Source organism: Abramis brama (assembly GCF_963993115.1).
Source record: "Abramis brama genome assembly, chromosome: 1".
NCBI lineage: Eukaryota > Metazoa > Chordata > Actinopteri > Cypriniformes > Leuciscidae > Abramis > Abramis brama.
Genome location: NC_139963.1, coordinates 21,411,431 through 21,424,734, shown reverse-complemented (window position 1 = coordinate 21,424,734; position 13,304 = coordinate 21,411,431). Strand labels below are relative to the sequence as shown.

Here is a 13,304-nt window from a genome sequence, read left to right as displayed (position 1 = left end):
ATGCACAGTCTGTTCCTTTCTTAGGTTACATCATCTCGGTTGAGGGAATGCGCATGGATCCTGAGAAGGTTAAGGCTGTGGTGGATTGGCCAAACCCAGATTCCCGTAAGGCCCTACTGAGGTTTCTGGGGTTCGCCAATTTTTACCGGCGTTTTATTCGCAACTTCAGCCAACTAGCCGCACCTCTGACCGCCTTGACCTCCCCCAGTACTACGTTCAGGTGGTCAGACGCAGCCTCGGCTGCGTTTGCCAAACTGAAGGGTTGCTTTGTTTCAGCCCCTATTCTGATAACCCCTGATCCATCACGTCAGTTCGTGGTGGAGGTCGATGCGTCAGAGGTGGGGGTAGGTGCAGTGTTATCCCAGCGTTCTCCTTCAGACGACAAGATGCATCCTTGCGCGTTTTTGTCACATCGTTTATCCCCTGCCGAACGTAATTATGACATTGGCAACAGGGAGTTGTTGGCAGTCAAGTTAGCATTGGAGGAGTGGCGCCACTGGTTAGAAGGGTCGGGGGTACCTTTTATCGTCTGGACCGATCACAAGAATTTGGAATACATTCGGACTGCTAAAAGATTGAACTCCAGGCAGGCTCGGTGGGCTCTTTTTTTCGGTCGTTTTGACTTTACTCTCTCGTACCGCCCGGGTTCTAAGAACATCAAACCCGATTCTTTATCGCGCATTTTTGACCGTTCCGAACGCCCGTCTACTCCCAAGTGCATTTTACCAGAGAATCTATTCATCTCTTCACTCACATGGGAGGTCGAATCGAAGGTCAAGAGAGCCTTAGAAGGGGTAACGCCTCCGACTCGTTGTCCACCGAACCGTTTATTTGTGCCTGAGGGTCTACGGTCCAGCGTCATTCAGTGGGGTCATTGCTCCAATGTGGCTTGCCATCCAGGAGTTAATCGTACTCAATTTTTAGTCAAGCAACGATTCTGGTGGCCTGGTATGGCTCGTGACGTTCACAGTTTTGTTTTGGCTTGTTCAGTCTGCGCCATGGGTAAGACTTCCAATCGGCCCCCGGATGGGTTACTTCAACCGCTGCCGGTGCCTTCGAGACCCTGGTCCCATATCGCTCTAGATTTTATCACCGCCCTCCCACCCTCCCAGGGTCACACGGTAGTTTTAACCGTGGTGGACCGGTTCTCGAAGGCGGCCCATTTCATTCCCTTGCCCAAATTACCCTCAGCCAAGGAGACAGCGTTGATTGTCGTTAACCACGTCTTTCGGCTTCATGGCCTCCCGACAGACGTGGTTTCTGACAGAGGACCCCAATTTGTGTCCAAATTTTGGAGAGAGTTTTGTAGACTTCTGGGGGCGACTGTCAGCCTGTCCTCCGGGTTTCATCCCCAGAGCAATGGTCAGACCGAACGAGCCAACCAAGATTTGGAAAGAACGTTGCGATGTTTAGTGTCCAAGAATCCTTCCTCTTGGAGTCAGCAACTGTCTATGGTGGAGTACGCCCACAACACGTTGCCAGTGTCATCCACGGGCCTATCACCGTTTGAGTGTAGTGTAGGGTACCAGCCACCTATTTTTCCTAGTCTGGAATCCGAAGTCGCGGTCCCCTCCGCCCACGCCTTTGTCCAGAGGTGTCACCGCACTTGGACTAGAGCCCGTGAGACTCTACTCCAAGTGGGGGCACGCACCAAGGCCAAAGCCGATCGCCACTGGCGTAGGCCTCCCGTATATGTCGTCGGTTCCAAAGTGTGGCTTTCTACTAAGGACATTCCGCTCCGCTCCGTTTCCAATAAACTTGCACCCAAATTCATTGGCCCGTTCTCTGTCACTAAAATCATTAGTCCGGTGACAGTCCGCCTCAATCTTCCCCCAGTGTACAGGAGGATTCATCCCGTCTTTCATGTGTCTAAAAATAAACCCGTTTTTTTTGCACGCATTAATCCGCCAGCCCCGGTTCCCCCCCCGCCGCGACTCGTAGATGGGGAAACTACTTATTCGGTTAATCGTGTTCTGGACTCGAGGCGAAGGGGACGCGGATTTCAGTACTTGGTGGACTGGGAAGGTTACGGTCCGGAGGAGAGAAGTTGGGTACCTGCTAGAGACATTCTGGATCACTCCCTTATCGATGATTACAATCGACAGGTAAGGGAGCCTGGGAACGCCAGGAGGCGTTCCTAGGGAGGGGGGTACTGTCACGGTTCATAAGTCCATTGTCTTCTTCTTGTCTCGTGTTCTGTTGTCATGTGTGTGTTGTGCATTGATTGTGTGGGCGGGTTGTCTGATCAGCGATCATCAACAATTAAGCTCATCACTCCCGTCACCAGCTGCAGCTCATCTCATCACCCCATAAATACTCACCACTTTCTCATTTCCCCTGTCAGATCGTTGTATGTGGTTTCCCGGTTGTGTTCCCAGTCTTCGTGTCGAGTTGTGCCTGTCCTGTTCCTGTTCCTGTTCGTGTTCCCTTGGATTTGGATTATTCGTCACCTGGGATTCTCACCGCACCACTTCACCGTCTGCACTGGAACATCTGACCATCGGGGTCCCTGCGTTACCATCCTGTCTCAGCTGTTATTTGTTCCTTGTTCAGTCACTTCAATAAATGAGTATACTTGCAATTGCTTCCTCATCTTTTACCGTTACAAGAGGAGGGTCTAAAGTATCCAAGAATCACTCTAGCCACCGTAGGCCAAAAAGACTGCAGATAACACCATAACTTCACCGTCATAAAAGGTCTAGTTTTGCCATTCATACTAAATAAGTCACACACACACATATATATATATATATATATATATATATATATATATATATATATATATATAATGTTCTATGTCAATGCAAGTGAATCAACAATGTTTGAATCAAAAGGTAATAAGGGTTAAGAGTTTAGAGATACTTTGCTTACAGGGTATACACTTTTTCCCAGGGTCCTTCATCTAAACTATCTCCTGTTCCTCGACAAGGTGCAAACTCCCTAGGTCCATAACCCTAGTCAATGCAAATTCCTATTATAAGTTCATGCCCCACATTGGGGGATGCTTTGTCTTGGTCTGGGTATTTAAAGAAATATATTGATTATCTTTGAATTGATTTTGTAATTGTAATTGTTACATCTGGATTTATTCTGACTTATTCTGAAATTATTAACTTTAGTAGATTACGTTAAGTCCATAACACCACAAATTTATGCTCAGGTTAGTAATGGACTAAAATCCAGCTAGTTGGAGCAGAGGACCACGCCGACTGAAATTTCAGAGCTCAGACTAACACATTGGCATTAGTCATGTATACTTAGGCTAATAATGGGTTTTCCATTTAGAGCAACAGAGTGTTGTTAGACCAATCTAAATAGAGTGAGCCTCAACCTCTGATTATTGTAATATTATTCTAAGTGTACATGGGAACCCATTGCATGATTATACAAAGTTACGATTAGAGGAAGTTAAGTTGGTCAGCTTGGTTCTATGGTCGTGACCTCTGGTTAGATATAATCTTACCTTAATTAAGTGTGTTCAGATTTATGGGGACTAAATCATATATTCTAGAATGAGCAAGTAGAGTACGGTCGTCTAGAATATTAGTCAATCGCATCTGTCTAATGACCAAGACTGACGAGTTTGTGATTATGAGATAGTATACCCGGCCGGTGCGAGACTCAACGTGTTATAGGAATCCGGATAAACGGGTGTAATTTCAAAAAAGAGTTAAATAGAATGTTTCTTTTTTGAAACACTTTGAAACACAACATTCTAACCTAAATTTGAGGTTGTGATAAAATGGAGTCAGATAAACATTTAATTGGAATTAAATTGCCACACTGAAAAGACAGAACGTGCAGGAAACCTTCACCGGCTTTTCGGAATCTGTTGTTGGACCGATTGGGCGGGCCTTACAAAAGCTGGAAGTGACATCTTTGAGCCATGTTCAAATGTTGGCAAGTTCTATTTTCATGTAACATTCATAATTTGTTTTTTATTCATCCTTGACAAGATTTGTCAAACATAGCATGACTACCATGTCACAGAAAATAAAAATAAAAATGTTTGTTTATATTTTTGTACTATTTATAGGCAAGTCATGGTTACACTTTATTGTTGGCTATCACTAACTGACACAATCATTTTTGATAAAAAAAATTTTTTTCAAAGATTTTAAGGAATATTGATGTTGTTTATGTTTTATTGTATGTTTGTGAAAGAGGACAACAGTAAAAGAGTTAATAATTTTAGCATGTTAATGAAATATTTTTTTAAAATATTACAATACTGTTCTGAAAATCCATTTCCATTAAAAGGTTCTGAAAAATATTTGCATTCTGTGGACAAGCCAAAAAATGATATCCTTTCTCATCTGTTGTTTTTATAGTTTTATTTTTCACTCAGCACTCAGTTGCAAGAGATCAAAATTCGAAAGCATCCAGAAGTCATTCCAGTAATGGTTGAATAAACTGCCTTTAGTGCAGGAGTGTATCTTCAATGAAGGCGGACCAAAAAGCAACCTTGAGTTTCGTTTCATGTGAATGTGAGAGGGAGGCAACTCACCGTGGAGGAACCCGTCCACTTCCTGCTGTTCAAATAATGCAGAAAATACGACAGCCCCTTTATGAAATCACTCGTTGAGAGCATTCCAGTAAATGACTGGCTGAGTGAGAACAGCGTTAGAAATAAACGACATCAAGGGATAAAAAGAGGAGGATGGAGAAACAAAACTGTAAGAAGAGACAGCTGAGGGGATCGTCCTCCCTCTGCACATCAGAGAAGAAGAAACAAGCCAAGAGACAAAAGTGCCCCAGTGAGTCTAAAGCATTTTTACTAGTAAAATGACAAGACAGTATAATAAATCAGGCATGTCCTTTGAAATATGAAGAGGTGTACTTTACGCTAACTGATTTGATTGTACTTGTTTCAGAATCGGGACAAAACAATTCTCAACTTCCTGTTACATGTGGTTATAAAGAGGGCATCTTGCATTTGAAGAAATATAATAACAGTAGGTGCAGAAACGTTTCTGTTAAAGAATGCAGTAATGTTTATGAGGAGCTAAATTGTTGAATGTCTCAAGATTGTTATTATGGATTATTATCTAACATTCAAAAGCTCTGAAACAAGTCATTCCAATAGTGGTTGAATAAACTCTTTCTGTCCTTAGAACAGGAGTGCATCTTCAGTGAAGGCCAGTGGTTCAAGCCCACTGAGTTTGAGAGGTTTGGGATGATGGACAGGAACAAAAAGTGGAAAACCAGCATCCTTAGCACTGGGATTCCACTCCAGAAACTCATAGAGGTACATAAGATTGGTTTCTATACATAATCAATACTAACAGTTTCAACTAATGCACTTGAGTGCAATTATAATTACCTTCTTTTTTTATCATGGCCTTGGTGATTAGTGAGTCAGAATTCATTTGAGAAATTCCAGTTAAATAACAGTTCCCTGATATGAAAATGGACACAGGGAAGACAACATAACAATAATGATGACATATATGTTCATGACATATTCTGAATTTGTTCCATTTTCTATTCATAGGATGGTTTTCTTACATCTAAAAACTTTGTGAAAAGCAAGGTTCAGGACGCACAGGTTTGGCTGCTATTGGATTGTTTTCCGATTTGATGAAGGATTTACAGGGATAGTTCACCAAAAATTAAAATCCTGTCATTATTTACTCACCCTCAAGTTGTTCTAAAACTGCATGAAGTTATTTTCTTCTGCTGAACAAAAAAGAAGACAAGTATATGTACAAACAGTTGCTGGTCCCCGTTGACTAAAATAATATACACTCACCTAAAGGATTATTAGGAACACCATACTAATACTGTGTTTGACCCCCTTTCGCCTTCAGAACTGCCTTAATTCTACGTGGCATTGATTCAACAAGGTGCTGAAAGCATTCTTTAGAAATGTTGGCCCATATTGATAGGATAGCATCTTGCAGTTGATGGAGATTTGTGGGATGCACATCCAGGGCACGAAGCTCCCGTTCCACCACATCCCAAAGATGCTCTATTGGGTTGAGATCTGGTGGCTGTGGGGGCCATTTTAGTACAGTGAACTTATTGTCATGTTCAAGAAACCAATTTGAAATGATTCAAGCTTTGTGACATGGTGCATTATCCTGCTGGAAGTAGCCATCAGAGGATGGGTACATGGTGGTCATAAAGGGATGGACATGGTCAGAAACAATGCTCAGGTAGGCCGTGGCATTTAAACGATGCCCAATTGGCACTAAGGGGCCTAAAGTGTGCCAAGAAAACATCCCCCACACCATTACACCACCACCAGCAGCCTGCACAGTGGTAAGGCATGATGGATCCATGTTCTCATTCTGTTTACGCCAAATTCTGACTCTACCATCTGAATGTCTCAACAGAAATCGAGACTCATCAGACCAGGCAACATTTTTCCAGTCTTCAACTGTCCAATTTTGGTGAGCTTGTGCAAATTGTAGCCTCTTTTTCCTATTTGTAGTGGAGATGAGTGGTACCCGGTGGGGTCTTCTGCTGTTGTAGCCCATCCGCCTCAAGGTTGTGCGTGTTGTGGCTTCACAAATGCTTTGCTGCATACCTCGGTTGTAACGAGTGGTTATTTCAGTCAAAGTTGCTCTTCTATCAGCTTGAATCAGTCGGCCCATTCTCCTCTGACCTCTAGCATCAACAAGGCATTTTCGCCCACAGGACTGCCGCATACTGGATGTTTTTCCCTTTTCACACCATTCTTTGTAAACCCTAGAAATGGTTGTGCGTGAAAATTCCAGTAACTGAGCAGATTGTGAAATACTCAGACCGGCCCGTCTGGCACCAACAACCATGTCACGCTCAAAATTGCTTAAATCACCTTTCTTTCCCATTCTGACATTCAGTTTGGAGTTCAGGAGATTGTCTTGACCAGGACCACACCCCTAAATGCATTGAAGCAACTGCCATGTGATTGGTTGATTAGATAATTGCATTAATGAGAAATTGAACAGGTGTTCCTAATAATCCTTTAGGTGAGTGTACTATGGAAATCAATGGGGACCAGAAACTGTTTGGTTACCTACATTCTTTAAAATATCTTTTGTGTTCAGCAGAAAAACAAAGAAATTCATACAGGTTTAGAACAACTTGAGGGTGAGTAAATAATGACAGAATTTTCATTTTTGGGTGAACTATCCCTTTAACCTTTCTAGACTGAAACTATTACATGTGACATACGTTAAGAGTGACCAAGATGTTCATCAACATTTCTCCTTTTATGTTCTGCAGAAGAAGAAAAAGCCTGTGGTTGTGGAACAACAGGGTGTGTAAATTATGACAGAATTGAAAATAGAAAATAAATATTCCTTTAAATAATAACTTACAACAGTTATTCAGAAAGATATTTAATAAAATATTCTGTTTCCTGAGTATTCTGTTTGTGTATTTGTTGTAGAATCAGATGAAAAGGAAAATCAAGATGATGATGATGATAGTGATGATGGTGGTGGTGATGATGATGATGATGATGGTGGTGATGATGATGATGATGGTATTGACATGAGCGTGTTTGAACGTCCTACCCTACCTGTTACCTGCGGTTCTGGCTCTGGCATCCTACACAAATATCGCTTTGCCACAGGTGTGTGAGTGAGAATAATTATTTTGAATAATTATACAAATTATACTTACTATAACAAAGTTAAAGTTCAGGGAAGAAATTGGAGGGAACTGACAAATGTAACTTTTAATCACCAAATAAACAAACAACACAACGAAAATAAAGCGGCAGCACCTCGCAGATGACTGCGTATAAATATAATAAAACACCAAAATAAATTTCAGGCCTTCATGGTCCTCTTTCATCCTTCACTGTCGTCGCTCCTCCTTTTATCCTCCCAGAGCTCCACAGTGGGACTCGACACCGGTGTGGTGGGCAGGTGATGCTTATTATAGCACTAGCGCCACCGGTCTTGCTCCTTTCCCACGGCTCTCGACCCCGCCCTGCTTACCACACTAACTAAGTGTTTCATAAGACAACATATTGACAATGAATGTAAATACAGTGCTTGACTGGAGTGATACAAGACTTTTGCACTCAGTTTTGTCTTTTTTTTTCAGGGCGTTGTGGGAGATGCATAAGAACAGAGAACTCCTGGCTGAGCCCAGGGGATTTCATCAGATTGAACAAACCAGATGGAAAATGGAGGAAAGACATTGTTGCCCATGGAATGCCCCTTGGAAAACTTATAACGGTAAAAGAAAATATATCATATTAAGCTACAGTATTAACAGACAAGGCGGTCACATTGGGCCGTGATGACCGGGCCCTTCAGAGTCCCCATGAAATCAAAAGTTTTTGGGCTTTTAGTATGAATATGTTAGTCTTAAGCCCGGGATACACCAAGCCAACAATCGGCCGCCAGGCATTGTCGGGCTGTTTTTGAGCATCGGTGTGTTTTTCGGTGCGTTGGCTCTAGTCGGACAACGTCAGGGTTTTTTTTGGGCCGATTCAGCATGTAGCATCGCCGTCGGGAGGAGAGAGAACTCAGATTGGCTGTTCAGCTTAGTGAATTAGTCAGTGCACGAGAATAATAGCAAAATAGCGAGCAAAGAAGTCAAGACAGTACAGACAGAAGGCTGTTCAAATTTTACGTCATCTTACCAGAGGGTTCCTTGGCGAATATTTTAATATTAACATGAGCGGAGTGGAATGAAGAAAGTGATCAGCAGGATTGATATTCAAAACGGTAAGAACGCGCTGCTTTGTTTATGGTTTGTGTATCTGCATCTTTCAGTGTCGTTTTCCCTTTTTGAATGATGAATATAGACAAATATATCTGCAGAAATAGACGGTTCTCTTATTTACAAGCAGGCGCAGAACACGCAGGCTTGCTGACAGTCGGCTGTAGTTCTTTCGTGTGTTCAAGTGCAGCTTTTTTGCCCCGATGCAAGGCGACAACACAGTCAGCTTTCATCTGCGCTAGTTCTTTGGCGTCAGTTTGGTGTGTCCCTATACCTTTACTTTTATCTATACGCTAATGTACTCCAAAACAATGACAAAATTAGCATTTAGAAAATATAAGCATTCAAAACTTACTGTTCACATTCAGTCAGTCACGCTCGACGTTACGTGGACTGGCGTCTGGATACCATTCACCTTTCAAGAGAAAGAGTAAATGTCTACAAGAAAGAAAAGAGCAAACAGCAATTTGAATTGCTAACAAGGAGAAAAATTGAATTGCTACTCCGAAAACAGCCATTTTAATTGTTATTGCTTGCAGCTTGTCGTGGTATCTCTCTGCCGGTGTGAAGGCGCATCCAGCAGTGTCTCACATCCAACCTTGCTGTGCACAGAAGAGTGCAGTGTTTCACCCCTTGGTGCTTCGGCATTCAGAGCAGTTTCCCTAAAAGAGCAAGATGTTTTCAAGATGTCTTTTTTTCTGTGTTTCTGGATGCGGTCGTTTCCTGACTTCATCTGATGGCAACGATCACTGTTTCTCATGCCTGGGCAAACAGCATGCAGAGAGAGGATGGTGCATGCTATCACTGCGAGAGCATGTCCATGTTGGCATTGAGGTCATGACTCTCCTCCTTTAGTACGGAGGCACGAGTCCCCTCTGCTGCTACCCAGCCCCCTGCATCTTCTCATTGTAGAGCCATGGGTCTGGTTAGCACTCTGGGAGATATCTGAGTATCTGATAATCTGAGTGGGATTTTCTTCATCGGGCCCACCCCCACAAACCTCCCACTCCTCTAGCATGCAATGTTGGCATGGGTCCCTCACATGAGGCACCTTGTGTCTCATTCGGTTCTCCGGATCGGATGTCGATTGCTGCATCAGGGAGTGGGCTTCGGTCCTCTGGAGAGGATGAGGAAGCTGGGCTGCACCCCTCTGGGGTGGTTTCTCACGCTGAATCAGATTCAGAATTGACGGCCATGCTTTCCCGGGCCACTGCGGGCATCAGGGTTGAGTGGAACCCTGCACTGTCTCCCGAGCGCTCGCGGTTGGATTATTGGTATCTGGACACAATTCACAGTGCTTTTCAGCCTTTTCGGCCTATGCAAATATGCATTTCCCCCGGTGAGCCTTCTCGCACAAACACTGTGCAAGCTCAGGGAGGACGGGGAGCAGGTCTTGTTAGTTGTGCCGTAGTTGACACTATCACTTCAGCTAGAGCCCCGTCTACGAAATGTGCTTATGCTTCGCAGAGTGGTGTTTCCTGGCTGGAAGACCCCCGGAAATGCCCGAGCGGCTCTGTGCTTTCCTTCCTTGAAGGTGTATGTCGCTGCCATCGCAGCACATCACGATGTTGTTGATGGCAGGTCACTGGGAAAGCACAACCTGGTCATCAGGTTCCTGAGAGGCGCCAGGAAGTTAAATCTAAGTATCTTAAAAATCCAGCAATGCATGTACTCTTTTGATGACGAAATTCTGGTCACGAGCACTGTACGCTGACGCTTGTATACGCGTAAAAAGTGAAGTATACTTTGGCCTTAAGTTGTACCGTATCTTTCAACATATCCTCAAATGTTCATTATTGTTTATTTCGTGCTGTTACTCGGGGCTGCCAACTCTGGCTGCCAGAAAAGTGTTGTATTGGTAATGCTATTCCGAATTTAAAAGGTCACTTGTTATGAAATGAATCAGTTTTTTTAAATGAATTGTTCAAACAATGATTCAGTGATAAAAAGAGTGGTTAAATTCAGAATAGCATAGTGTTTATATTCTTATAATACACTATATATACTATATATACTCTCACTATATACTCTTATAGTACACTAGCCTAAATATAAATGTAACTTTATAAATCGTTCCCTTGGAATTATAAGGTTCTATCTGACATTTTTGTCAAAATTTAGTTATTCACATATTCTTATTCTGTGACCACTTCTTTACATTATGTGATGTTGTTTTTTAAGTTGTGTACATTTTGGAACTTTTTATTTAGAAAATAAAAAGGTTCTTTCTACACAGTCGAATGGAATGCAAAAACTTTAAAGCTCAATATCTCAAAACTGCTCAGAACGCAGATAGAACCTTATAATTCCAAGGGGACGAAATCAATATACACTCTTATATTCTTACATACTTTTAAATATCTTTGTATGACAGAAATAGTAAAAGTATGCTAGTATGCTATTTTAATTTCAGATATTCACTTGTTTTTTTTCCTGAATGAATTGATGTTTTTTGACATCTTGTTGCCACCTACTGGTGTTGACACCACTAATGCATGGACTACCAGTCTGTCTGGAACGCTGTCTGTGGGATGACAGCGGCCAATCAAGTTTTATTGCAATAAACACAATAGCCTATAATGTGTTTTCACATACTTTACAGAAAAGAGTTTTGGAACCACATACAGTCAACTGTGATCAAGAAGACCTAGTAAGAAATCATCAGTCACAATTACAGTCATATCAAAAACATCACATTTAAAATGTGTTTGAAGACGATACAGTTTTATTTCTTTATGAACTCTTGTCCCAGCAGAATGATGACGTGTGTTTCGTGTGTGACTCTGAGGGAGATCTCGTGTGTTGTGACGAATGTCCACGAGCTTTTCATTCACACTGTCACCTACCAGTTGTAGATGGAGACTCACCTGGGTGAGAGAGAGAGAAAACCTTTACCTGGTTTAGTCAAACTAAACAGTTAACGTGTGTAATATTGTGTGTTTTGTCTGTACTGAAGCCAGTGGAGCTGCACATTCTGTCTGATAAAGAATATGGAGGATTCCAGTCGAAAGACCCAGGGCGTTTTGAGCAGTCCAGTCTCTCAGTACACACTGGTAAAGTTTATGCAAAACGTTTTGTCTGTACAATGGAAGTCATTGGGGTCCAAAATAACATTTCTTTCATCGTTTAGACATTTAAATTTAAATAAAATAAATAAATAAAACTTGTGAGAACTATCCCTTTAACAATTTTGTTTGTCTGTCTTTTATAATTCAGCACTGCCAGTGTTTGCTGTTACACCTGCTACATGAGAGCATTACTGACCCCTGCACTAATGTAAAGCTTCTATTTGTTTTAGATTATTTAAAGTTGGAATGTAAATATATAGAATGTGACGTCTGCACTGATATTGTTCAGGTCCCAAGAAACAGTGAGAACATTTGTGGTCCCATGATGCTGGGCAGAGTGAAGCTGAACCTGGAGAATAATGATTATCAAACAGTGCAAAAGTTTGTCTCTGATATCGAATACGTTTTTCACCAATGGACTTCCAAAAGGGTGAGTTTCACTCGGGCTAGCAAATGTTACTAATGACAGGAGTCTTAAAAATGTGCTTATATATTGTCTTATTTTTATTGACTGAATTTGACATTGTTCTTTGTCTTCTTTGTAGGATAATGACTTCAGTAGAATGACCTCTAGGCTAAAGGAACTTTTTGAAACCATCTTTAGACTCCTATAACATCACACCGTAACAAGAGGTCCTTCGACGTGACATTTGTGTGAAGGCTATTGTACAATTTAGACTTCATTAAAAAAATAGTGCAGTTGTGAACAATCACTATTAATTTGTGAATGTGTTTCTCTCACTTGTGAGGTTATATGATACTATGGAAGCTTGTTTCAACACATATCTAATATATCTTGAAATGTATTTATATCTTGCAATTCTGACTTTATTTCTTGCCATTCTGCAAACTTGCTAAATGCAAGTGTCTGACCATAAAGCCACAATACTAACTTTGACAACAAGGTGTTAATCATTTAAAAAATACTTTTTCCTGAAAAGTAGCGGTTTCTGGTTTCAAAACACACCACGCTGGATAGAATCTGCCATGATAAAATATCCTTGGATAAACTCCTGCGATCCAACAGCTAATGCCAACACATTGCCTCCACACTGCATATTGCATTTCACTCATGTTGGATGTCACATTTGCATAGGCTGTAATATTTGAATTCACGATTGGCTGACTGCCAAATTAAAATCTTAAACAGAACGATAAACAGGTTAATGATAGATTCTATTCGGAACATTTAAAGTTGATTTCATTTTCGTTTTTGTTCCTGTTAAAATTTAGTTTGTTTCCGGGTTTTGTTTTCGTTCCTTGAATCAATTCACAGCCGAGGGCCTACATTTATAGCAATATACTGAAGGGTGTGGATTTTGGAATAAACTGTTGCTTCAATGTATATGTAATAATTGATTATAATCAAAGTATTCATCAATATTTTTCCTCTAAATATCACACGAGTTGAATGACTACTCTAGGCTTGTGAGATTTTACTTTGTTATAGAAGTTACCAGTGTGATCACTGAAATGTTCTTTTCATGTATTCTCTAATGTCTGTATTTGATATGAATGCAGTGACAGTGCTTGCTCATTTAGCCCAGCTTCCAGAAATGAAATATGGAA

The 13,304-nt window shown here is 41.5% G+C and overlaps 1 protein-coding gene across 2 annotated transcripts; it reads left to right on the top strand.

Moving 5' to 3' along the window:
- Positions 1–4,481: 4,481 nt before the first annotated feature.
- Positions 4,482–12,448, top strand: LOC311093258 (nuclear body protein SP140-like protein). 2 transcript variants are annotated; one of them, XM_084130519.1, is made up of 13 exons: positions 4,482–4,757; positions 4,875–4,955; positions 5,115–5,248; positions 5,495–5,548; positions 7,213–7,246; positions 7,379–7,564; positions 8,044–8,177; positions 11,270–11,317; positions 11,423–11,538; positions 11,624–11,720; positions 11,884–11,943; positions 12,025–12,165; positions 12,281–12,448. In XM_084130519.1, the coding sequence occupies exons 1-13, from the start codon at positions 4,661–4,663 to the stop codon at positions 12,347–12,349; spliced, it is 1,251 nt and encodes a 416-aa protein (XP_083986645.1). In that variant the 5' UTR covers positions 4,482–4,660; the 3' UTR covers positions 12,350–12,448. The 2 variants fall into 2 exon arrangements, with proteins under 2 accessions (XP_083986645.1, XP_083986644.1); XM_084130518.1 differs by having other exon boundaries at positions 4,484–4,757; positions 11,420–11,538.
- The last annotated feature ends 856 nt before the right edge of the window (positions 12,449–13,304 follow it).

Excerpts from the sequence above, each read along its gene's own strand:
- LOC311093258 (XM_084130518.1), top strand. The coding sequence starts at position 4,661 with ATGGAGAAACAAAACTGTAAGAAGAGACAGCTGAGGGGATCGTCCTCC. Across the intron at positions 4,956-5,114 it reads TTTGAAGAAATATAATAACA|AACAGGAGTGCATCTTCAGT; the intron begins GTAGGTGCAGAA and ends TTCTGTCCTTAG. Across the intron at positions 5,249-5,494 it reads CACTCCAGAAACTCATAGAG|GATGGTTTTCTTACATCTAA; the intron begins GTACATAAGATT and ends TTCTATTCATAG.